Source organism: Genypterus blacodes, unplaced genomic scaffold, assembly GCF_046128005.1.
Source record: "Genypterus blacodes isolate CSIRO-AG114 ecotype Tasmania unplaced genomic scaffold, CSIRO-AGI_Gbla_v1 ptg000109l_1, whole genome shotgun sequence".
Classification (NCBI taxonomy): Eukaryota; Metazoa; Chordata; class Actinopteri; order Ophidiiformes; family Ophidiidae; genus Genypterus; species Genypterus blacodes.
In genome coordinates, this window is record NW_027466913.1 from 285,665 (window position 1) to 308,782 (window position 23,118).

Below are 23,118 nucleotides of genomic sequence, written 5' to 3' on the forward strand. Positions count from 1 at the left end.
GGAGAGACCGGAGTAGACAGTGTTCAATAAAGACAGAAAGCACCTCTCCCAGCTGTCAGGAGCAATCTGACAGGGAGTCGACTCACACAACCTCCAGTCAGCAAAAACCCCAAACAGTAATGTGGAGCGTAAAGAATAGGTTTCTGTTTGAGAACACAATCCAGAACCAAAAGGTGAAATATATATGATTCAATATATAAATATACAAGTGACTTCTTCCGTGCTTTATCTATACATCTACATTTTTTATCAACATACATTTTTTAAACATTGAATATAATGTTATAAATAAATAAAGGTTTGTAGGTTTTAACTCTTGAAAGAAGCTGTAAAGAGAATAAAGACAAATTGTTTTATTGTTATTTATCTTATTTCTGTCAGAATTCTGATACATGATGACCCTGTAACACACTCATTAGAGCTCAACTACTAAAGGAGAGAACTTGGAAACTCCACACAGGAAGGAGCAGGACCATCATGAGGTTCAAACCCAAAACCCTCTCATGTAAACTCCCTCAGCTCCCTCATTTACCAGCACACTGATAACAGCGTCAGTGGGAGGAGATGCAGAGGCGTGTCATGATGTCATCATTTATTTGAAGAAAGATCTTTCCTTAAGGCTCTGAATCTGAACTCACTCCAATTTTGTAATATGAAGGTGAATGGAAACGTATAGAGGCACAGCTTTCCCATCCACGCATGTCAATATGGAGGTTACACCGGTTCATTCTAGTTGAATAAAGGAGGTGAAAGCCAGATCCTGTCTCTCTGTGTGTTTATCTGAGGGTCTGTTTGCCCTCATTGCAGATGTAATAGCAGCGGCTGGATGACATGCCACAAAGGTCCCCAGATAGGATGGAGCGGGCGGTGCAATCACAAGTACGTGGATCGCATCTCAAACACTGAGTTTGTCTTGATGAAGGTGAACGTTCATATTTCACTTCAGTAAAAAAACACTTTCAACCAAATAAAAACCCTCCCTCAAATAGAGAGGGGTATCCATCACCCAGCAAACAAATCTAATTTCCAATATATGCAGAACATGTCAATCAAATCTCCTATTTTTATTATAAATTTGGACATCTGGGAGTCTTTGTAAAGTGAATTTAATGTACATATAGAATACTTTGTAGGCACAACATAAATCTATTTTCCCCATTGGTTGAAATATTGGAAATTTGTGTAATGGTGTCATAAATCAAAGAGGTTAGATTTCATCCTTGGGGGATTTGAGCTGGATGAGACTTTCAGCTGGAGCCCTGTGGAACCTCTGGGAAGGAGAAAGGTGGTTTGGTGGAGGTTCACGTGGTGCTAGTGGTGTAAATATTTAACAGGAGAAAGAAACACTTGAGATTTATGCTTGAGGATCCACACTGCAGAGGTCAGAAAGCTATGGCCTGTATAAACTGTGCAGTGTAGCAAATGCATCACAAAAAGCTGCTTTGACTCACACTCAGGTTTAAATTCACATATATTAAACATCGTTTAACTTACTTGCACTGACAACATTGCCCAACTACTCAGACAAAACTGTAGGAACAAAAGTCTACCAAACTTTACATGAAATAGAAATCTGAATTATACATTTAATTAAAAAAAAAAGAAATACAGCGTAGTACGCATTTCAAAGCCCACCAGTGAAATCATGAATATCACAAATGGAGAAAAGATCAGGGAAGTTCCTCTACATTGAAGTATTTGTAAGTCTGCTGCATTTCCAACATCTTAGAACCTGGAAAACAACAGGAGCAGATTCATCTACATGTTCAAAAGTATCGGCAGTAGTGAATATTAATTTTTACTAATCAATGTAGTTGATTATTAAAAGTGAATATATGCATAACATCAATCAACCAGATGGTGGCACCATAACAACAACAGATACATTTTGTCAATAACTTCAGTATCTATCTATTCAGTCTGATGGAGCCAAATGAAACATGAATACCTCCACCAAGGCCCAGCAGTCTCCCTGTGTAAACTGTACTATCTTACTTACTTACTCAAATCAGACTTATAAAAGGATTTACCGTTATTCATTATAGCAGGGGTCATCTTCCTCTTGGATCTACTGTGCATCTGTGAATGAAGAACATACAGCTGTTCATACCGTCGAATCAGCATCCCCTCAGGTGTCAAACACGGAGATGCAAAGCTACTCGATTAAGTGGAAAGAAACACGTTGATCGATACTCGTTCAGACCTGCTTAGTAAAATGGCTGACACGGGCTTTAAACATTTATACTTTTTTATTCAAGGGGAATAACATTGCTTTTTGATGATGGAACTGAGTAAGTAGGAGTCTGACTGGGCTGCTCTGATGGGCCATTAAAATCTGTGAGCCATTTTAAAGGTGCAGCCTTCCTCACTTGTTTCCTTTTCTCCCGGAGAGCCAGCAGATAGCAGTAAAACTCCCAAATCCATTAATCATCTGGCAGTGCGTGTTTGTGGTCCTGAATCTAATCGCTCCACGGCTAAAGTAAATACTGCAATATTCAGCAGTTTGAATAATGAAGGTATGATTTTTATATTAACCAAATGACAGAGGGACCGGCTCCACACCAGCAGGGGACAAGAATACAAATCAATGCAACAAATATATGGAGGAAACACTTTACCTGTGCATTGTGGGGGCTGATCACTCCATTGATTCCCCTCACAAACTATTGCAGCAGGACCCTTCAGTTGGAAACCATGGTAACAGGAGTACAGGGCGACCAGCTTGCCCTGTTTAGAAGTCAATATGTAATCCCCGTACTCTATCTTTCCCAGACAGCCGCACACTTGTAAGTCTGGAGAATAAGGAAACAAAAGTCTTGTATTAATTACGGTTGATTCCAAAGAAGAAGGAACAAGAAGAAGGAGTCTGATCAATAGGCCCACCTCTGCTCCTCTTCTCTCTCCAAGCTTCCAAACTCATTGATGGTATATGATCACAGGAGACAAAACCAGAGGGATATTTCTGATATCTGAAGGCATCTGGAGGAACCTCTCTTATGTCGCTGTTATCACACATCACACGAGACAGGGAAGACTTCCAAAGCTCGTCCTTCTGCTGCGGGGTGAACACACCTTCAGCCTCCCACCAAAACCTGAAGAACAGGGAATCCAGCTGTGTTGGTCACTGTGTCATCTTGACCTTACCTGACAAATATATATCTAATCAAACGCATGAGAACCCACCGATCTCCATCTCGCAGCGCTCTCATCTGCTTTCCAAGTAGACAAGCGAAGAGCGGCCCGGTTCTGGAGCCTGGCAGGATGGGTTCCATGAGTCCCCCAAGCCACAAGTCAATGTTGTCAGGATGTTTGTATGCGTCCATTATTTTCTTAGCTACTATCTTGTCTCTTATAACTTCTTCCAGTTCAGCCTGTGTCTTAACCGGCCTCAGTCCACAGAAAACCCTCCAATCATTGTAACCTGAAAGAGAATTTCAATATAAATGCAAGATGATAAAATGTTTAACATTGATAAGGACTGTTTGTATTCAAATCAGGATCTAATCTAGCTTTTTACCGAATCCAAAAAACAACATCAAAGCATCTGACGCACTGCGGTGGCATGAGTAGCAGTACCTTGTATAAGCATACAGATCGGGCTTGTTACAAGCCTGATCTGTAGTGCCGTTTTACAAATGTCATAAAAAAAGAATCACCTCAAGCGGTCAGGAGAAGCTTATAGACAAGTTTAGGACAGGTTTAGTTCCCATGGTGCTAAGAGTATTACCTTGAAAGTCGAGTAACAAGTTATGCTAGCAAGTAGCTAACTTGTGTGGTTATATTGTGAGCAAACTTTCCCCCTTTTCATTGTTTGTTGACATTACAAGATTTACTACCATGAATAAATAATGTTACTGATTGTGGAATGCTATCTTGCTTGTGAAAAGGTAACATAGACATTGTGTTTAAATGTCTGGATGAAGGACGCGAACTTGAGATGAACTTGGGCTCAACTAAGCCTGGGTCTAACCGGGCAGGGCGTGGTCTCGTCCTCTCTGCAGGTTCAGCGAGGACAGATCCATCTCTTGTGGCAGTTTAGCGACGACCAACTTGTCCGTTAGCTCATCCGTCATCAGCATGTCTGCGCTCACGGTTAGCGCGGGGGTTCCCATCGCTCCTCTCAAGATTGGTTCAATTCCACCTGGACAGACAACAAAGCAGAAAGGTGCGTTTTGTTCATGTTCATGGTACTTCATGACTCACACACCTAAGAGAAAAAGTAATTTTCTGTGGACTGCTGGAGGCTTCACATGGCAGCAACAAGTCAGCAGTTTGAAAAATTAAACATTAGAACCCAGAAATGCTGTGCTGCTGTATCACAGGAAAGCACAGAAGAAGCCCCAAAGACTCCACACAGGCAGAGTATTTGTTTACAGCTCGCGCTTGCTGCAGGTTTGTAACCTGCAAACTATTTCATTCCGACACACTGTGAAAATCCACCGTTAAATAAATTGTTTATTTTAGTTTATTTTGCTGTAGTCAAACAAAAGGCTTACACCTGAAGAAAAGAGTGTTATCTCAACACAATGAAGAATAAAGATAACAACACATAGAGGCATCATTGTTTGGACTTGAGTCCATTGAAACATTAGTTGTTGAATTTGCAAGGATTTCAATGTTTTGGTTTTCATTTAGGGATCTGTTATGAGAGATCTGCGAGGCAAAGCCATCTGTGCCCAGATTAGTCTAGCACAACATGGCAGATGGTGACTTAGTGTTTGCTCACTGGCCTTATACTTCTTGAATTTGTCTCACCGGGCCTGAGACATGTTGACGTCGACATGTTCAGGAGGAATAATAAATATTTTCTGAAAGTTTCTGACCGTCATGGTGACTGTTTTATATTCGTTACTTACTTCTTTATTAAATGCAATACTGCCTGCCAGAATGAGCTTTGTGGACCAAGATATATGCTGACAGTGTAAAAGTAGTACTTTCCTCTCAGGGCTTCACTGGTTAATCACAATAACATAGGTAGGTAAGTGAGTCACCACCTCCATTGGTGCAGCCCAGGAAGTGTGTTCCTGTTCAGTCACGCGTGTTAGGTTACAGAGAACACATGAAGCTCCTAACGCTGAATTTACCTGCATCCATTGACACAGAACGTTTGTTTGAATACTCATCATCATAGTCTGAGCCTTGACCTCTTAGTAGTGACTCTAACAGTTCACCCACAGGACAAAGTGAGGTAATGTAGTGATTAATTAATGGGAAAGGTCTCGTCAGTCTGTTAGAGGGCCTACTGTACCTTCTCTAATGAGCCTCCAAAGACTGGGATCAGTCTGTTTGGGTCAGGTCCTCCGCACGACATGAGAGCGAGTTTGCATACTCATTATATAAAAATCTGTCTATTCACTCCTCTACGTTAAACCAGTCAGAGGAATTTCAGCCAAGATGAGCTCACACCAACAAAGCTGACCTAAATACTGCCTTTACTCTGTTTGTTCCAACAGTAAGCGCCATAAGTGAACACTGACCTTCTTTGACTAGTCTCCATGGGCTGAAGAAAGTGTTGTGCAGTCTCAAGTGGGGGAAGTGCTCGTGTTCCTGGAAGCTCTCGTTAAGTCTCAGGAGGACGGGAGAGATTGTAGCGTGGCCGAACCGGAATGCTGCAGTGGCAAACACATTAGCAGCAGAGGGATCCACGGCTGGATCGTATCCCCCGTAGGGTCCAATGAAATGTTGAAAAGACTCTAGGCCAATGATTTTCGGAAAATAGTCTCTCATGGTTACAATCTGGGAGCAGAGAGAAAGAGAAAGACATCAGAACGTGACAAATGTGATGTTACAGAGACACAACATTTACATCATGGAATTTAGACACAACACGAGTAATATAAGGAATATTAACAACATGTCCTGCTCTGAAATGATTCCACAGACAGTATCTTGGGGATGAGACAGGTATTCCCATGAGTTTCGCCTCCCAGTATTTCTGTAATAGGCCGAGCTTGACACCAGAGAGTGTCGACACATGATTGCACATTTGTTCCCTGGCAGTTCACCACTGAGAATTTCATCTGTCCTCATCACTATTTATAAAGGCCTCAGTTCACCACCTGAATCTTAACATGTACCACACAAATGCACACGCCCACACACATACACAGACACATATACACACACACTGAAGCGGGATTACATTTTCAAAATGCAAAACTGAGTCCTGACACCGAGCAGAATGTGGCTCTTTGTTGCTTTAAATATATGAATGCCTTCAGTTATTGTTTGTCTTGAGACTTCACTGCTGTTCCATCATTCTCACAATTTGATTGCTGATTACGTTGATTGACACAGCAAAGGCAAGTCGAGCATTTAAGCAATCTAGAGACAAATGATTGCACAGGGCACTTTTTGAAAACATTACAAATGGGCTCGAGAAATATCGTCAAACATCAACTAACAATAAGATGCATGGCAAAGTGAAGAATACAGCTTCAAGTGTGCCCTGGCTATAAAAGATAAGATCAGACAGACACTGTAATAAAAAGTATACAAACCAGAGAGAATACATAAAAATAAAGATTTGAGTGTTAACAGCCCTGATGTCAAAGACTATTTTGTGTTCTGCTCTCAAACTGTGGATACGAGTGCACGAGTCCACCAGATGACTGGCGTACTTCCATCCATCACTTCTGTGCCACGTGATGTAAACAAAACCGAGTAACATCTTCATACATGCTGTCATCTATTTGCGGATGAAATACAAACGTCTCTTTGTCGTTTCAAGGACAAAACTCGTTTAGTTACTTGGTTTGTTGTGAAAAGCTACATTTTGTGGCACAGGACTCATTTTGTGCACAATCCTCTGCAGACTGTGGCTCAGTCCCAAGTGGAAGCTCTGAAGATGGTTGTGATACCACTGGGAGTATCTGTCATCATACTAAATGTCACTTTTTTCCTCTGCCTCTGCATGAAAATAAAGATTTAGGGAAGATGATATTCACACATTCAAAGTAAGCCAGCGATTGGCTGTGATCTGAATATCAGCATGCAGAGACTTCCTTGAGATGGTTAATCCATCACAATGAACTACCGCAGCTCCATCATTTATTTATTTGATGCCCCATTCTCATTATCATGGTGTGGTAATGCCATTGATGTCGGTCCCTGAAAACTTTCCCAGCAAGGGCATTCAAGGACACTCAGCCTCTCACTGCAGAATGCACTGCCAGACAACATTTGAGAATCCAGAAAAGATGAAATTCACATTCATCTCCTCACACTGTCCACAATGCTCATCCCTGTTCGTCCTTCGGTCTTGATTTTCTGATGAATTCGACACTGCAACAACACAATTGTGTGTTTTATGGTCTTATTCAGGCCAAGTTGTTTACAAAAATCGATGACATTCTGTATAAACCAGAATATTTGTGTGGAGCTGCTTTGTCCTGAACTCAATGGACGAGAGCAGTGGTTGAAATTCACTCTGTGTCACTATTTTGCACTTCAAATTCAGAACTCTGCAAATAACAAGCCTCCTCCCTCCACGCTGAAGTGGCTTCTGACCTTTCTCATTCGATGACTGCAAGACTTTTGCAGGACCATATTTTCCCCATCTCAGGTCTAATAGCTGCCCACAGACGGCCTGGAATGCTGCTTGTTAAAAAGTGCCGGGCTGGAGGTTACATCGGGACGAGATGATAATGCCAAAAGTAACAGAAAGAGTTGCTGACACCAGTAGGCATAAATAACTCCATGCAAATGTGAATTCAGTTGTTTTCTAATTAGAAAACAATACGAGTTTATCTAGGCTGTTCTAAGATTACATGCATAAACAAAACCCAGGTGCCTTAAATAACCTCCAGCACCGACATCTCATATGTAAATAAAGTCTGAAGCGATGTCTGGGATGGGAGCTGTGTATACGCAGAGTGTATTGAAGTAGGATTATATACATGGAAGTATATGATCAAGTGTTCCCATTGGAGAGTAATATTATCTCGTCCTCTGCATTTAAACGACTGTATTCTAACTATGAAAGCAGATCAGATGTGGCTCCTCTAGACCAACTCCAGCACTACAGCCTAATGCCTTGGTCAAGAGCTATGATAGGAGAATAAAATATGTTTGGATGATGGGAGATTCACGTTTATAAATATAGACAAAGGTTATTTTTTTAAGAACAGTTCATATTTTGCCTAGATGCACAAACATGAATGTGTGTAAATTAGCTCTAAACTTAATGTCCTAATTATTATTATACACTGAAGCTTCACAGGGTGCTTAGATACATTTCAGAACTTTGGACAACTATGTATTTGTAAATGAAGCTCATGTTGTCGGCCCAGCATCTGGATCGAAAAATGAATATAGATCAGGCAGAGCTGATGCAACTCATGTATGTGTTTCCCTAACAGACTGCAGCTCCCAACCCAGCACTCGCCCACGCTACTCCAAGCACACTGATTTCATAAACAATACTTAACCTTAACCTTATTGTCTTGCTGTAACCTTGCATTATCACAGAGGAGACCTATTGTAAGGCTTAATCGCCTGTTACGTTGTGTACAGACGCTGAACACCAGTGGGCGGCTCTCGTCTCTCTCGCGCATACGTCGTCTTTGTGATTAGACAGTGGAGCGACGGTAAACAGAAACATTGTGAGTCGTTACGACGCAATGAGAACAATGCTGAGGAACCTGTGGCCCGACTAATTTCAAAGCAGATGTTGTGCTCTTTGTCCTCTGTTCTGCAGGCACAAACTGTGAGCTTCTGCATCACACTCGCCCTCTAAAGTGCATTTTAAAACTCTTTGCCATTAACTCTTTCCGCCCACTTTTCTTCTACTTGCTCTTACGGGAGGTGAGAGTGGTTGTCTGTCTGAGGCTGATGGACAAAATGCAGTTCCCAGGCGCTTAGTGAAAGAGGCTCTGACAGATTGCTCCTTTGTCTTCACACATCTTGGTCTGCTTGTCCTCCAGTGGCGCGGCAATGAGATGTTCACTCTGTGCTCAATTCTGTTCTCGTCCACGAGCGACGGGCACCCTCGAGAAACAAACGCTTCAGGCTCCAGCACTCCATCTCAGCAGAGTCATTTCTTCTTCTATATGAAAGCCTCCAGGAGGGTCTGCAGTGCATCTGCTCTGCTCGGACCAGATAGTCTCTTGTATTTACTCCAGTTCCACTACAGGGATTTTGGGGAGTTGGTCACGGTTGCAGCTTCAGTATTAAATAGAAATCCTCTACAGGCTTCTTATACTTCATGCTCACAAATTATTTAAAGAACTCTTGACTTTAGGCTCATCTTTCTTTCATGTTATAAATCTCTTTCATTGAGTCAGGTGAAAGCAGCAGTGAGTCACCCCTGCTGTCAGAAATCAAAGCCCAATTTCAGAAAGATTACCGACCCACTGACACTTCTACTCAAGGTTACTTTTGGGATCAGACAGATTAAAAGAAAAACCTTTAATTCACCCTTTTCCGCTATGGATGCTTGTTACCATCAGTACATTTACCTGTACTTGATACTCAGAGTATTTGTCCTGATTGTGATTAAAGGAAAATGCTTTCAACCTATATGCATGCACAGAATCAACAGGAACCAGCAAATGTGAGATGTTGCGTAATATCTGTGTGAGGTATGTGGTTGTGAATGTGAGCCCTGGCTTCAGCGGTCGTACCTGATGCATCGCTGCGATGATCTTGCGCGTTTCTTGGTAGACGGTCTCTGCGCTCCAGTGGCCATTCAGCTGCTTTAACGCCGTCGCGATCCGATTGTGTTCCCTTAACCACACCGTGTGGAAGGAGCTCAGGGGCAGACCCTCGCTCACTCGCCCGTCTCCAGCACTGAAACACTCCACCCTCTCCCCCTCTGGGTCCCTGGGATCCTGCAAGCATGGCGACGGAGCGGACACAAAAGGCAGGTACGCTCTCCCTTTTGGATCCTTGAATTGAGTATTGACGGCCAGTTTCCCCTCGGGGCTGGAGAGGTCACGCAGGGAGTCCCCCAGAGCTGGACTGTGGCCGTACAGAGCAGAAGCGTCCATGAACGACGAGATGCTGTTCATCTGCTGTCGTTGCAGGGTGTTTCTCATATCAGACCTAAACGAGCCTAAGCAGGCCGGGGTGGATCGAATAAAGGGCAGACAGCTTTGTGCACCACACTTCTCGTTCTCAATCTGCAGAAGAAGACAAAAGAGAAATAACGACAAATCTGTCTGTAACGCACAAGGAGACCAAACAGGAGAAGCTTCGTTGAGTTGACCTGGATGGGAAAGCAGGGGGGCTCGTTCTCACACTTCCCACTACAGCCCTCTGCAGCGTTGCTGCACTGAGGGGTGGAGGTGATGTCGTGGTCAAGGTACTGGCCCCACTCCACAAGCAGGTGAGAGTAGGAATCATCTTTCATCTTCCAGGGGCTCCTCACTATGTTCATGCTGACTTCTCGGACCTGTTAACAAAATTGGGTTTCAGAGTAGAACATTAGGAAACTTTGCCTTGAAATACATCTTGTTCATTTATCAGAACTCAGACTCTGGACCAAAAAACAATAATCAATGAGACTAATATGAGAATGTAGTAGGAAATATATTATTCACAAGGACAAACTGACATTTTCATAGAGAGAATGGTTAGGATCCAAGATAATTAACTCTCTACAATATGTTAGTAATTATAACTGCAGGGTGGAAACAACAGATGTATATTTGATGAGTTGTTTCATTAAAGGACCACAGTTTGTCTAATGGCTTCTGAGATTGAGCCTGAAAACATCACTGTGCCATATTCTCCATATTTTCATCTACACTTGAAATGCATAACATCCATCCACATAACTGGAAACCAACTTAAAATGAAAGTGAATTATTCCATTTTAAATTGCAGGTCACAGCACATAAATGCAGCTGAGATCATTTCACACAGTTGAGCTGTTAGTAAATTGCTGTGGGAACATAAATGGAACGGTGCTGTAACTGGAGGTTTGCAGGCCGAACTCCCTTCCTTTCTCATTTCTCCACCAGGAATTCATAGCTTACGGGAGGAAGCGGGAATCCATTATGGAGCTGCCCTTCGTTCCAGCCTTTAGGTTCGCCCTCGCCGTCTTCATATTGAGCTGGCAGCCATCTGACCAGGGGAATGTTGGCGGCTCCCCAGAGAGGATTTTCCCTGCAAACACAAGCATGAAGACCAGAAAGATCAGGGAGCTTACAGGTACCAACAGCCGGGTTTGACCTTGAATAACAGATCAGATTCATCTATTGTCACTGATGACAGATCCTCCAAATCCTCAATAAACATCTTGACATTCATCAGATCTGTCTCACAGGCTTTTTGCTCAGAGAAATTACTTCAGTGAGTCAGTCCTTTGTTACTTCAATGCTGAGATTCAAAGCCTTTTTAACAGAGGATAAAGGCCTGACGGAGGACTTGCAGGAGATATAAAAACCTTGCTCCAGGTCAACCCAGTATCTGAAACGATGATACAATAAAATAATAACATGCTATTGCCTCTGAACCAGGGAGGGATACGTGTGTGTGTGTCTAAATTCATCTACACCGTGTTATTATTGTCACAGATGTATTTGTTTTTCCCCGACCTTCTGTGTTCTTCATCACATATAACTGTGATGCTATAGAAGTTGGGAATATACTGGAAAATAGATCTGGAATGTTGTAGGTAATTATGAAATGGGAGGATATTGGAAAATTGGGAAGGACAATTGGTATGTGGAAATAAGTGAATAATTCCAAACCTTTTTTAAAATGACTGCTAACTTTCTACATTCAGGATTAAAGTAGAAGATAAGTGATGAATGTGTGCACTTGTGTTTGTCTCCAGCAGAGTGGATGTGATGACTGTGGAGTCTTTAACCTCTCAGGCTCTGTTTGTTTTTTTTAAAGCGCAGGTCTATTTTAGTACAAACTGAACTGGGTCATTGTGATAAGATGTTGATGCAGGAAACATTCGCTGTGGAGCTGCACGGTGTTCCAGAGGAGAAAGAATCCACTGGAAACAGCACATATTCATGAAATGTAGAAGATTAATGTGTCTGTTGTGGCTGTCAGGCGTATCGTCAGTCTGTTGGTTCTAATGAATTGCGTGTGTGAGCAGCAGTTACCTGTTGTTGCAGATGCCAGAGATGGAGCGATACGGGCTGATGTGGCTTTGTTGACACACGTCTGGGAGTGTGACAGGAGGACACCTGGCCATCTCAGCTATCTGCTCCACCTCCTCCCATGTCAGCAGCTCTGACGGAGTGACAGGTTCACACAGGAGAAGACAGAGAAACCACCTGTTTAAATCATAACCTCCTTAACGGTGTCACAGCCAGATTCTGATGTCAGTCTGACACAGACATGAGGTGTGATGATGATCTCAAACACACATTTGACAGCTATCTTGACCCTGTTGTCCTTCAGGCCCCAGGCACGGCAGTGAGCGAGCAGCGTGTTCCCTCCATGCTTTCAGATCAGAGAGAAATCTACGTTTATTTAACTTCTTATGTGTCTTCAAGGTTAAAATCCAAAAGTTCTGAATAGTATAACACAGAAGATAATACAGAAATACAGAGACTCCTAATAACTATCACTTAAAGTAATGACTCACTTTAAGAGATAGTTCAGAATCCTCCAGAGTCTCATATCACATGAATGAACATCTATGATAAACACTCTCTAACTAAGGTGTGTAGTTGAGCATGTGTCTTTTAGTTTCAGGTCTCTGGACTCTGGAGCAGCACACAGTTGATGGGATAGACTTGAAGGATCGATTAGACTGATAAGATGCTGTAATGAGTGTATGTGTTCATGTCAGTCCCTTGTGTTCCTCTAATTCAGAGTTTTCTATCATTAATACAGCAGCTTTCCTTTGGCACATGCAGACTTTGAGGAGATCTCTTCTGCTTGGAGGAAGTTGAGAATCAAAGCTGTTCTCTTCCCCTTGCAAGCCGAGCTCCTCTGGGCCGAATCTCCACGACATGAAACGCTGATATTTTACCTGCTGTAGTGAAATCCCTTTTATATCTCTGCTTGGCTTTGCTCTTTACGACTCGCAGAGTTGTGTCAAAGACCTCTGCTGCTCGGGAAATCTCCAGGGTCTCCGGCTCGGCGTGCCGCAGGAATGTAAACACGTGGGAGGAAGACGAGGCCGCGCTTCGTCTGCGCACAAGAAATCACAGATAAAAGGAAACTCTGGACTTCTGCTCCGCTCGGTTGGATGACAGTGTTTCGTTTGGAGCAGAAAAGACGATGATTATATAATGATTACCGCTGTCTAGTTTGGGCTGAAGCCTCATCAATCATCTGAAGGCTTTGGTGGAATGAAGACAGAAGCAATTCTTGGATGATAGATGTGACTAGAGGATGCATCATAAAGTCAATTAATAGCATGAATAACGATGAGTAAATCACATTACATCAGGCTACAGCATTTTAAATATCAACAAACTGTTTGACCATCGGAATTATATTGATACAGTTAGGCAGTGGTTTCAGTTTAAATTGCTCTTCATTGTCTGTGTGTCAGATTTGGTCACACACACACAAACACACACACCCATACCCATACCCATACCCATACCCATAGCCATACCCACACACACACACACACACACACACACACACACACACACACACACACACACACACACTTATTTGTTGGTATAATTATGAGAAAAACAACAAGAACAACGGTGAATAATCATTTAGAGGAAGTTTGACTTACAGTTCAGATGTCTGAGCTCATCAGAAGATGAACCTGGAGCAGGGAGGGAGGAGACGCAGAGCAGGATGAAGCAGAGGCTGGAAGTCATGATGGCTGCTGTCTGTTGGCGGCCCTGACATGTCCGCTCTGCGCTCTGCTTCAGCCCAACTGCTGCTTTTAAAACATCCAGATAAAGCTGCCGGTGCATTGATAACTTTGAGTCAGCCGCCCACACTTCATCGTCTCACCTGATCGGGTGACTGATTAGGAGAAACACTTCATCCTGTTTTCCCTCCAAGTCTCTGTGTTCTCTGTGGTGAAGGCTGCAGGTCCTTCACATGTTTGTAACCCGAAGAGCGTTGGTGCATATTTTGGAGGTAATTCACGGTTTACCAGCACAGCTTGAACAATCTGGCGACATGACAACAACATAGAAACCTCTCATCAGGTCTTTCTGTGATAGACTCAACTTTCTCAGGATTCTGGTCTTGCTTGTGGTCGTAGATGTCCAATATTCTCCCTATTATCTGCTCACCTGGGGGCTTTGCGCTGAGTCCTACATAAAAAAGCCTGGAACACAAATCTAACATGAGTCCGGACCGTGTGACCTTCAGAAAGTAGCTTCTGCACAGATTTACATAAAGGCGTCTTGAAATGAAAGACGAAGGCCGCAGGAAAGGTCTCCTCATCCTGGCAAACACTTCAGTCTGCGCTGAGGGTCTGACGCTGCCTGGAGGGGTCACGGCCCATTGACGGCTCGAGGAACAGACTCCAGCGTCACACTCGACGCGGTGCTGATGTAACTGGACGATGCCGAGCACGAGGACGAGGACGCATGCCAGCTGAGACGATGAAGAATGTCTCTCAGCTGCTTCACTGGGAAACTGGGCGGGCCGAACTTTGTCTGTCCATCAAATATCAACTTTATCAGGTTTGTGCTTCAAATCCTACAAATATGAAGCCTAGAATATAAAGTTTGGGTTATTGTCCACCGCTATTAAAATGTGATTTTACAAAATGTCAAGATTTTACATGTTTAGGTCATTTTTGTTTGTCAAATGTTGGATATAGGTCAAATGTGGGTAAGAAAACACTTTCAGGCAAATATGATCACATTTGCCTCAACTTGTAACTTTATGTAGCTTTTTAAAGTTTTCCCTGGATGTGTTCTGCAGATCCCAAAGGGCCCGGGTGAGTTAACAGCATATAGATATATAATGTTCCACCGTGAAGAGAAGATGAAATACAGACATCCAGAAAATTGTGAAATCTTGTAAAATCGCTTTAACGTTCACAATAGGGACAGAATGTAATAATAACACTGTAGCCTACAAACATCACTGAAGCTTTACTGGGTTAGATGACAGAGTTTCTCCATCTGCTGTTTCCTCTGCTGTGACAATTTGACATTTAAAGATGATTTCTGTTCTGTTCTTCCTGCTGAGACTTGAGAGTTTGTTATGATATCTGCTCAAGGCCGCGACACCCGCACGCCGCTCCTGACCTCACTGAGATCAGACAGTTTGACCCAGATATAGCAGGGAAATTCACCTTGGCACCAGTTTGACATTCCAGCCTCCGGACAGAAACACTTCATTCTGTTCTTCACGTGAGGACATTTTGCTTTTATTAGATACAAAAGATGAAAACATTAACATGACAGTTATACAACAGGCTGTAGCTTTACGTTTTGTTTTATTTGATTGAAACATATAATAAGGTTTAAAACTAAAGTCACGTGTGCAGACGAGCCTCCAGACTCCCGCAGGTCACCGAGGTCACACGCCGCTTTAGATGACGAGGAATGCAACGCCAGGGGAAGTGGCTGCTCCAAAATTTGTGAGAAAAGAGGAAAGAAAATCTATTGTTGGTGTTCAGGCTGCACTGGAGTCTCTTTCCTGCCTGCACACTGAGGGACTGTGCCTCACCAGCCAGCATCATTAATATCTTTGAATTATAATAGTTTGTAAAGGAAAATAACTTCCCTTGACTTCCTTTGACCCTTTGTACCTCAGATGGCGTCTGGTTACTGAGCGTCGGGGTCTCTTAGGTACTACAAAGTTAAGACCAAAAGATTCTTGGGAAAGCAACAGCTTGTGTAAGTATTTCGCCTCGTTTGTGTCCGTTTCATCAGTTTGTTTATCTTTGTCTAAGAGTCTACACCCCTTGTTTTGCGCGGAGTGTGTGTGTGTGTGTGTGTGTGTGTGTGTGAGTGTGTGTGTGTGTGTGTGTGTGTGTGTTCTAAGCCGTGTTCACACAGCTATCAGATAAAGATGCAAAAATAAAACCAACAAAAAAATCTATTATCTATCTAAAAAAAACAACAACATGTCAGCAGGAGCGCACAGGCGTTACCAAGACAACCAGGACAGCCAACCCCTGTACTTGTGCGTGAATGGAGAACATTCTGAACCTGTTGTGTTGGCAACCGAGGGGGAAAGCGTTTTTGTTTCACTGGTCAGATATGAAAGAGCGTCCTCACTCCACTTCTCCCATCAATCACTGTACATCATTACATCATCAGGCGGCTTTACAAATCGGTCTTAATCAACATCTCATACAAAAATAGCCAGAACGGGATATACGTACAGTAATCAATCGCTTTTGTGCATAAAGTGGAGCGTGTGAGTGGCTCTGCTGCCCTCAGTGTCCGGGGAGGCTGTGGCAGCGCACAAACAGAGGGTCCACTGAGGCCACTTTGGCTGCGATAAAACTATGGATACAGTGGAGGACGGCGGTGAGATTAGCAAACTCCAGCTCCTGCAACAGACAAGATCCAAGGAGTTTATGATCATTAAATCTTACAGGCTTTTGGAGAAAACGATACATTTTTAGCAGGCTGGCTTTATTTATTCGACACTTCTTCTTTAATTTGGCAGCGGGAGCGTTAATTATGACTCGTCAGGGCCCCAAAGTGCCCCAGTCAAGTCCAATGTGTCACCTCCTCCTTTTAATTTGGGAGATTTTATTACCTTCATTTCTATTTGCTGGCTCTCGGCGTTCCTGAACAGCAGTTTTACCCTGGTTTTCCCGTCGTCGGAGGAGCCTTTAAGCTGAGAGAATTTATATCTCCACAGCACCGCCTGCAAGGTAACAAGGCAACAAGGCAGCAAGGCAGCAAGGCAGCAAGGAAACACGGCAACCAGGCCCCAGCACAGCACTGCACAGGGCCTTGACTAAGCAGCACAGGGTGGAATATCAATTCACTTCTAACAGCAGCCGGCAAACGCATTACTAAGTGACATTTTCGTCTCAGGACTGAGTGAAGCTTGGTGGGGACAAAGTGTTCTGATGTGGAGCTGCTGTGACATTTACACAGGCGCTCACTCTGTTATCTAACATTTCACAAGTTAGGACCATTTCGAAGCATTTTTATAAAGATTTTGTACGACAGCATTGAAATACTGTCCATGAATAATGAAGAACACTTTATAATTCTTTGTTTGCAGCTGAGGAAAGACTGAATTAATCTCATTTACACACCCACTGGTGTTAATTATAAGATTTCTTTACACTGTTTGTAGCTGTAGTTGGTTTTAAATGTGATGTTTGAGGGGGATTATGTTAGAGTTACGTTACATATTGTCAAACCAACAGAATAAAAGTGTTAGCCAGTGTTAAAGTTTGACAATGTAAAGTGCTAAACAGACTTTTTGCCCTGAACTTCTCCTTGAAGGTCCACAGGGGCCTTAAGGGTTAACTGCTCACCTTTGAAGAACCTTCTGAGCAGGTGAATCCTGATCCAAAGTCCACGGTGAAGCTCAGCACGTTCCCCTGGCTGCTGCACGCGTAGCTCTTAGACTGCAGAGGAGAGAGTTTGGACCGGCATCACTCAACTTTCTCACACAAGGAAGGAAGGAATTCACACAGTTCTGATCCGAGCAAGCGGCAGGGCAGAAGCTCAGCCCAGTCTCTGCAAACCTGCTCACCGCACAGCTGAAACACATGAATACACAACCTGCTGCTTCATCAGAGGAGGAGAGGAGGAGAGGAAACGCATCATGATCACATAATGAACCGAAGCTGCTTTGAATGGAGAATTAGGGCCAGAAAAATGAATACAAAAGAGCGATTTAGAGAATAAAAGCAGGAATGCTGCAGGAATCCTCACTCTAAAGCACTCAGGCGATGAAGACGATTGAACCAAAGTACAGTTAGTTTGCTCAGATACCCATAATTCATGTTTTTCTCCAAATATCACGACTTAATTCTCCAAACCTCTCTTTCTTTCCGGCTTTTGCGGCGAGAGAAAGCGATTCGCTCCTCGGGTCTGAGCCAGATGTGAGCCCATCAGACGGAACGCTGTGATTTCTGTTAGAACACAGGCTCCTTAATGCAGAAACAAGGCGGGATATCAGGAGGGATTTGCTCTGCTGGGACCGGAGTAATTCTGCTCTCAATCACGTTTTGCGGTGCAGGAAGACGTGGCGGTCTGTGGCGGCACGGCGATGCTGTTTCCAGACACTGCTGGAATAAAAGAAGGGTTTAGACCTCAGCACCTGATCCAGGCTCAGGGTGGATACACACACACACACACACACAAATACGGTCAGGGCTCCTCCATCGTTTCCCACAGAAAGAGGAGTGAAGCTTCTTTCAGCCTCTGCAGGGTCAGGAGGATCACTGAGCGGCCATGTTGGCATTCAGCGGCGTGCTGGACGCTTTAGCTGAAGTAATTTGACAGGATTTGGGGGGGATTTTGCAGGATTTTCTGGATTGAGGTTTTCTTTCCACCTCCCGACCAGGAGAAGCAGGCGGCGCGCTGAGTCACAGAGTGTAACTGTACGGAGACGTTACTGCAGGCCGATGCTGGGCAAACATGTCAGTCCAGTATTGTGGAAATGCAAAAGAGATCAACAGCGAGAACACATGACGTCGTGTTCAGCACGGAAATCCACTTCCTGAGCCCTGAATCCCTCACGCCGGTCCAGCTGTCAGCAGACGCCTCAGGGTCGCTCTCTGTGGCTTCTGCTGCCACGGCTTTGATTTGTTTTGTCATGTCGTCCACTTAAATGGAAAAGCGATGAATCAAATCCACTCTGGGTTCCTTTTTTCTGACACGCTGTCAAGATGTTTCAGGCCGTTTCTTCTCTCCTTCCACTTGAGAACACAGGGAGGAGGAGGAGGACGGGCTCGGTGTAATAGCAGAGCTCAGCGTGCAGCGAACGCAGCGTCGTGCCGTCCCGTACCCGCCGCCGTCTCTCTCTGGACTCATTAGGTCGTCCCCGTCACCTCACCTGTGACTCGGCGGTGACTCGGCGAACAGAGACGACACGGCGCTAATTAGAGGGAATTAACGACACGGAGGGTTTGATGCAGCGTGTCTGAATGTGTGTGTGTGGGAGAAAGAGAGAGAGTCTGACAGCGTGGAGGCAGATCAGAGGATGAAAGGTGTCACGGGGAGAATCTTAAACATCTCTCACATATGGAACACGTGTTAGCATGCCGGGCAGCAGGCAGCAGATGGTTGATTTGATTTCAGTCTCAGTCCATCGCTGCTTTTTTTTTGATAGCATGTCGCTCCCTGATACAAACAAATCAATCAAAGGAAGTCTTCAAATGTCTCCAGTTACACACATGCACACACACACACACACACACACACACACACACACACACACACACAGGCTACAGATAAATGTAGAGTAACTTCATCCAGGCTCCACCTTTGACCTCCACTAACCCAGGTGATGATGAAGCTGGAGGAGGAAGAAGAACAGTGGCTGGTCCAGTAATCTGTAATCTAATTATTCTGACGTCTCTCTCGCCTTCATCAAAGTCCCTCCGTAGCTCCGGCTCCATCCATCATCTGGACTCGGGACAATCTAATTAAAGTGGAGCGTGAAGGAGCGGCTGCCAAGTTAACAATCCTGAATATGAACACGGGCGACGCGTCACATCACCGCCTCTGACCCACAAATCACTCCACTCTACCAGCCGGATTAGAGATGATAAACTGGAGCTCATTCTGACGCCTCTGCCAGCCTCAGGTTTAATGTTCAGGCTCAGCATTCAGGCTCAGCATTAAGGCTCAGCATCCAGGCTCAGCATTCTGTCACTCTGAGGAGCTTCGGCGGCTTTAGAATAGCAACATACAACACCAAAGCCCAGCAGCAGTCGATATCTTCCTGAGAGTTTAACTTTAAGTGATTTTAAGGTCATTTACGTCCAAACTAGGTCACTGACACTCTTTCTATACAAACTAAAAAGCCTCTAAAAGCTCCTCCACATGAAGTTAGGCGCTGTGTTAGATGCAAATATGTTCACTGGTGCTTCGCTGAGTGTTTCCATATGACCTTTGACCCTGAAACCATTGGATTTTTTTTCCAGTAACACTTTGCATCGTCTGCCGGTTCAATCCGGTGTCGGTGGAAAGTGCAACCGCTGTTAAATATCGATACTTGTTAAGTGTGAGTCCTCATGCAGGCTGCAGGCTGAATCACAGTCCATTTACACCACAGACTCCTGTAACATCACACTTTCACTACGCCACTGCTGCTGTTAGGGGCTCTGATGCTGGCTTTGTGATCTTTCTATAGAGACAAATGCATGCTGGGAGAACAGCATTCAGATCAGGACACACACATGTAGATCCCCTCTGCAGAATGGAACCACAAACTCTAAACTGTCAGTGAGCAGTGGAGTCTGAATCTGACTCTCATGACGCTCACATCCGCAATCCCAGCAGCCGACTGATGAAAGCAAAGAAAGATAATCAGATCTCGTTCCCGTGTTGACACAGAAAAGAACTTGAGCCTGGGTAATGATTCAGATTCAGCCTGACAGGTCGTCTGCTGTGGAATATTTATAAATGTTCCTATTTAAAGGTCCCGAGCCGCTTCAGCCTTGGGGCTCTGCAGCATTCCAGCCGTTACCTTCACTCGGCTGCACCGGAGGGATGAGACGGCACCGGAGAGGAGCGGAGTTCTAAAGGCTCTGACCCGACAAGCAGGACGACGGCTCGTCTTCTTTATTCTTCAGCTTAAAAAAAAAACGGACCGGTGCTCCACGCTTAAGATGTCTGACACGTCTGAGGGATCACAAGGTGCCTGGTTCACGTCTGGTCAGGGACTTAACGCCAGATTGATCCTCTCTCTCTCTCTCTCTCTCTCTCTCTCTCTCTCTCTCTCTCTCTCTCTCTCTCTCTCTCTCTCTCTCTCTCTCTCTCTCTCACAGCTGAACATGTAACGACTCATCACGTCTACATCTTCAATTGCAAGATTAAAATGATTATCAATTGGGAATTCAGATGTAGTTTCTCCTTCATTTCTTCATCTCTCTCTTAGAGTGAGAAACACAATGATGCTGTACTTCCTCTCCTCCATCTCCTCTCTCTCTCTCTCTCTCCTCTCTCTCTCCAACATCATCTTCCTCGGTCGAGTTCGCGTGACTCAAACGATGGCTCGACTCTTAACGCCCCCTCACCTCACACCCCTGTGACCTCAGGACTCGCCTGGCCTGAGGTGTGAATGACGCTCAGAGGAGAGACGCCGGCTCACTGCCCACCAGAGACACTGACGAAGAGGAAGAAGAAGTCTGTCCCTGGAGGTTAATGGAGCCTGAAGGCCTCCGTGTGCGTCAGAGGTGCAGGTTGTAATAGTTAAGACTATATATGAATATAAATGAGGGTTAACGCGCACACACACACACACACACACACACACACACACACACACACACACACACACACACACAGGGTTAGGGTTATAAGTTCAGAAAGCGAGCAGACAGAGTTCCTCCTCCGATGATCTGACAGGCGGCGTGTCTGGGGTCGCAGCCCGTCAGCAGCTGACCCGATCATCACAGGGGTTCTGTGTTCTCATATTCTTTGACACGTTTGCCCTCCAGTAAATGAGCCGACCTCTCCGTCGGCATCAATCTGTGAGTTTGACGCTGATGTGGCGTGGCCTGATGTTGAGTGGAGATTGCATTAAGAGATTAAGAGCGCCGAGCTTTACAGAGGAAGCGTCGTGCGGCCGACTGAAGCGAGACGCGACGCGACAACTTCATCGCACTGACGCTTCGGCTTTGGAAGATAATGCCATCTGAAATAAACTCTTAAATGAATGGAGAAATAAATAAAGAATCATATATGGAGAGGATTAATTATAGAGGAGTAACAGTGCAGTCAGCTGGAGAACAGATAAGCAGGGAGAAGTCGTGTCAGGACGGGGAGAGCAAACATTTTGATTTAAAAACTCCTCACTTTAGAGGCACAGCAGGTTGGAGTTTAGCGTCACAGAATAATCATGACTGGCTGTTACTTCTTTAGCTTCGTAACATCGTAGCCTCGTCCGTTTCATTCCGTCACTGTAAAACCTGCACGCCCTCAGTCTGCCTGGAGCTCTGCAGTCTGCACACACACAGCACTGCCAGTGTGTGTGTGCGTGTGTGTGTGTGTGTGTGTGTGTGTGTGTGTGTGTGTTTAAAGAGCCCAGACACGCACACACACAGAGCCGCCGAGCGTTTTGTTGAATCGCTGCAGCTAAGCAATTCTTCCAGCACGTCAGCGGCGGTACAGTGAGAGTGTAACGTGCTGGTTAATCATTCTGAGTTCCTCCGCCAGCAGCAGTTTGTCTCCTAAGTCTGAAGTGTAACTCACAGCTTTGACTGATATCAAATCTATCAATCAACGCCTGCTACTACAAGAACAAGCATACATGAGAATACAGCTGATGCAATGTTTACAAAGTGACTCTGAGCTGCTGATGCAAGGAGGATTCCCTATTTCCTTTCCTCATTCACCTTAATGCGCAAAACTAGAGAGCTCATACCTCCATCAAGGCAGAGTATTACTCCATTTACAACTCCACCTCTCAATGATGACAGTTAACTCGTTATCAATTTGAAGAATAAGCCACGCCCACTGGCAATTAAAGCCCCACCATAATGCCGGATGATGTCATGGGTTCCTCCCAGGATCATGTCCAACATTCATGCCCACCAAGATTCACTGAGATACGACCTCCAAACTTTTTGGAGCGCCCCACTGACAAACAAACACGCCAAACTCCACTACAGACCTCCTTAGCGTGTGGCGGCAGGCCTGCTCCCCTCCTGCTCCCTCCTGCTCCCTCCTGCTGCCTCCTACTCCCTCCTGCTGCCTCCTGCTCCCTCCTGCTCCCTCCTGCTACCTCCTGCTCCCTCCTGCTGCCTCCTGCTGCCTCCTGCCCCCTCCTGCTCCCTCCTGTTCCCTCCTGCTGCCTCCTGCCCCCTCCTGCCTCCTGCTCCCTCCTCTTGTCTCCTGCTCAAACATCACGTTGCCGCCTCCTGCCTCCTGCCCCCTCCTGCTCCCTCATGTTCCCTCCTGCTGCCTCCTGCTCAAACATCACGTCGCCTCCTGCAGCGATTTAGTTTTGGGACCCTAAAGAGAGCGTGCAAACCAACCAGCAGGGGGCGCAGGAGGGCACACAGCCGCACTCTCACTTCCACTCACGACTCAGTGTTCTTGTATTTAATGTTTATTTACCATC

General features: G+C 44.8%; 2 protein-coding genes across 3 annotated transcripts in view; both read right to left on the reverse strand.

Annotated features, from left to right (window-relative positions):
- Positions 1–382: 382 nt before the first annotated feature.
- tpo (thyroid peroxidase) lies at positions 383–13,771 on the reverse strand. The gene is made up of 14 exons (XM_076161025.1): positions 13,667–13,771; positions 13,211–13,298; positions 12,941–13,101; positions 12,063–12,192; positions 10,980–11,109; positions 10,208–10,393; positions 9,624–10,121; positions 5,478–5,736; positions 3,971–4,141; positions 3,184–3,421; positions 2,884–3,092; positions 2,619–2,792; positions 2,031–2,079; positions 383–1,732 (listed from the first exon to the last, which is right to left on the reverse strand). Exons 1-13 carry the CDS (start codon positions 13,752–13,754, stop codon positions 2,069–2,071), a joined length of 2,343 nt encoding a protein of 780 aa, XP_076017140.1. The 5' UTR covers positions 13,755–13,771; the 3' UTR covers positions 383–1,732; positions 2,031–2,068.
- A 1,488-nt stretch (positions 13,772–15,259) lies between these two features.
- sntg2 (syntrophin, gamma 2) overlaps positions 15,260–23,118 on the reverse strand; it is a 47,019-nt gene continuing 39,160 nt past the window's right edge. For both annotated transcript variants that reach the window (XM_076161026.1, XM_076161028.1), the window contains 3 exons: positions 17,354–17,446; positions 16,618–16,728; positions 15,260–16,405 (listed from right to left, as the gene is read on the reverse strand). In XM_076161026.1, the coding sequence (XP_076017141.1) occupies positions 16,289–16,405; positions 16,618–16,728; positions 17,354–17,446 (321 nt within the window). In that variant the 3' untranslated portion in view covers positions 15,260–16,288. The remainder of the gene's footprint in view (positions 16,406–16,617; positions 16,729–17,353; positions 17,447–23,118) is intronic.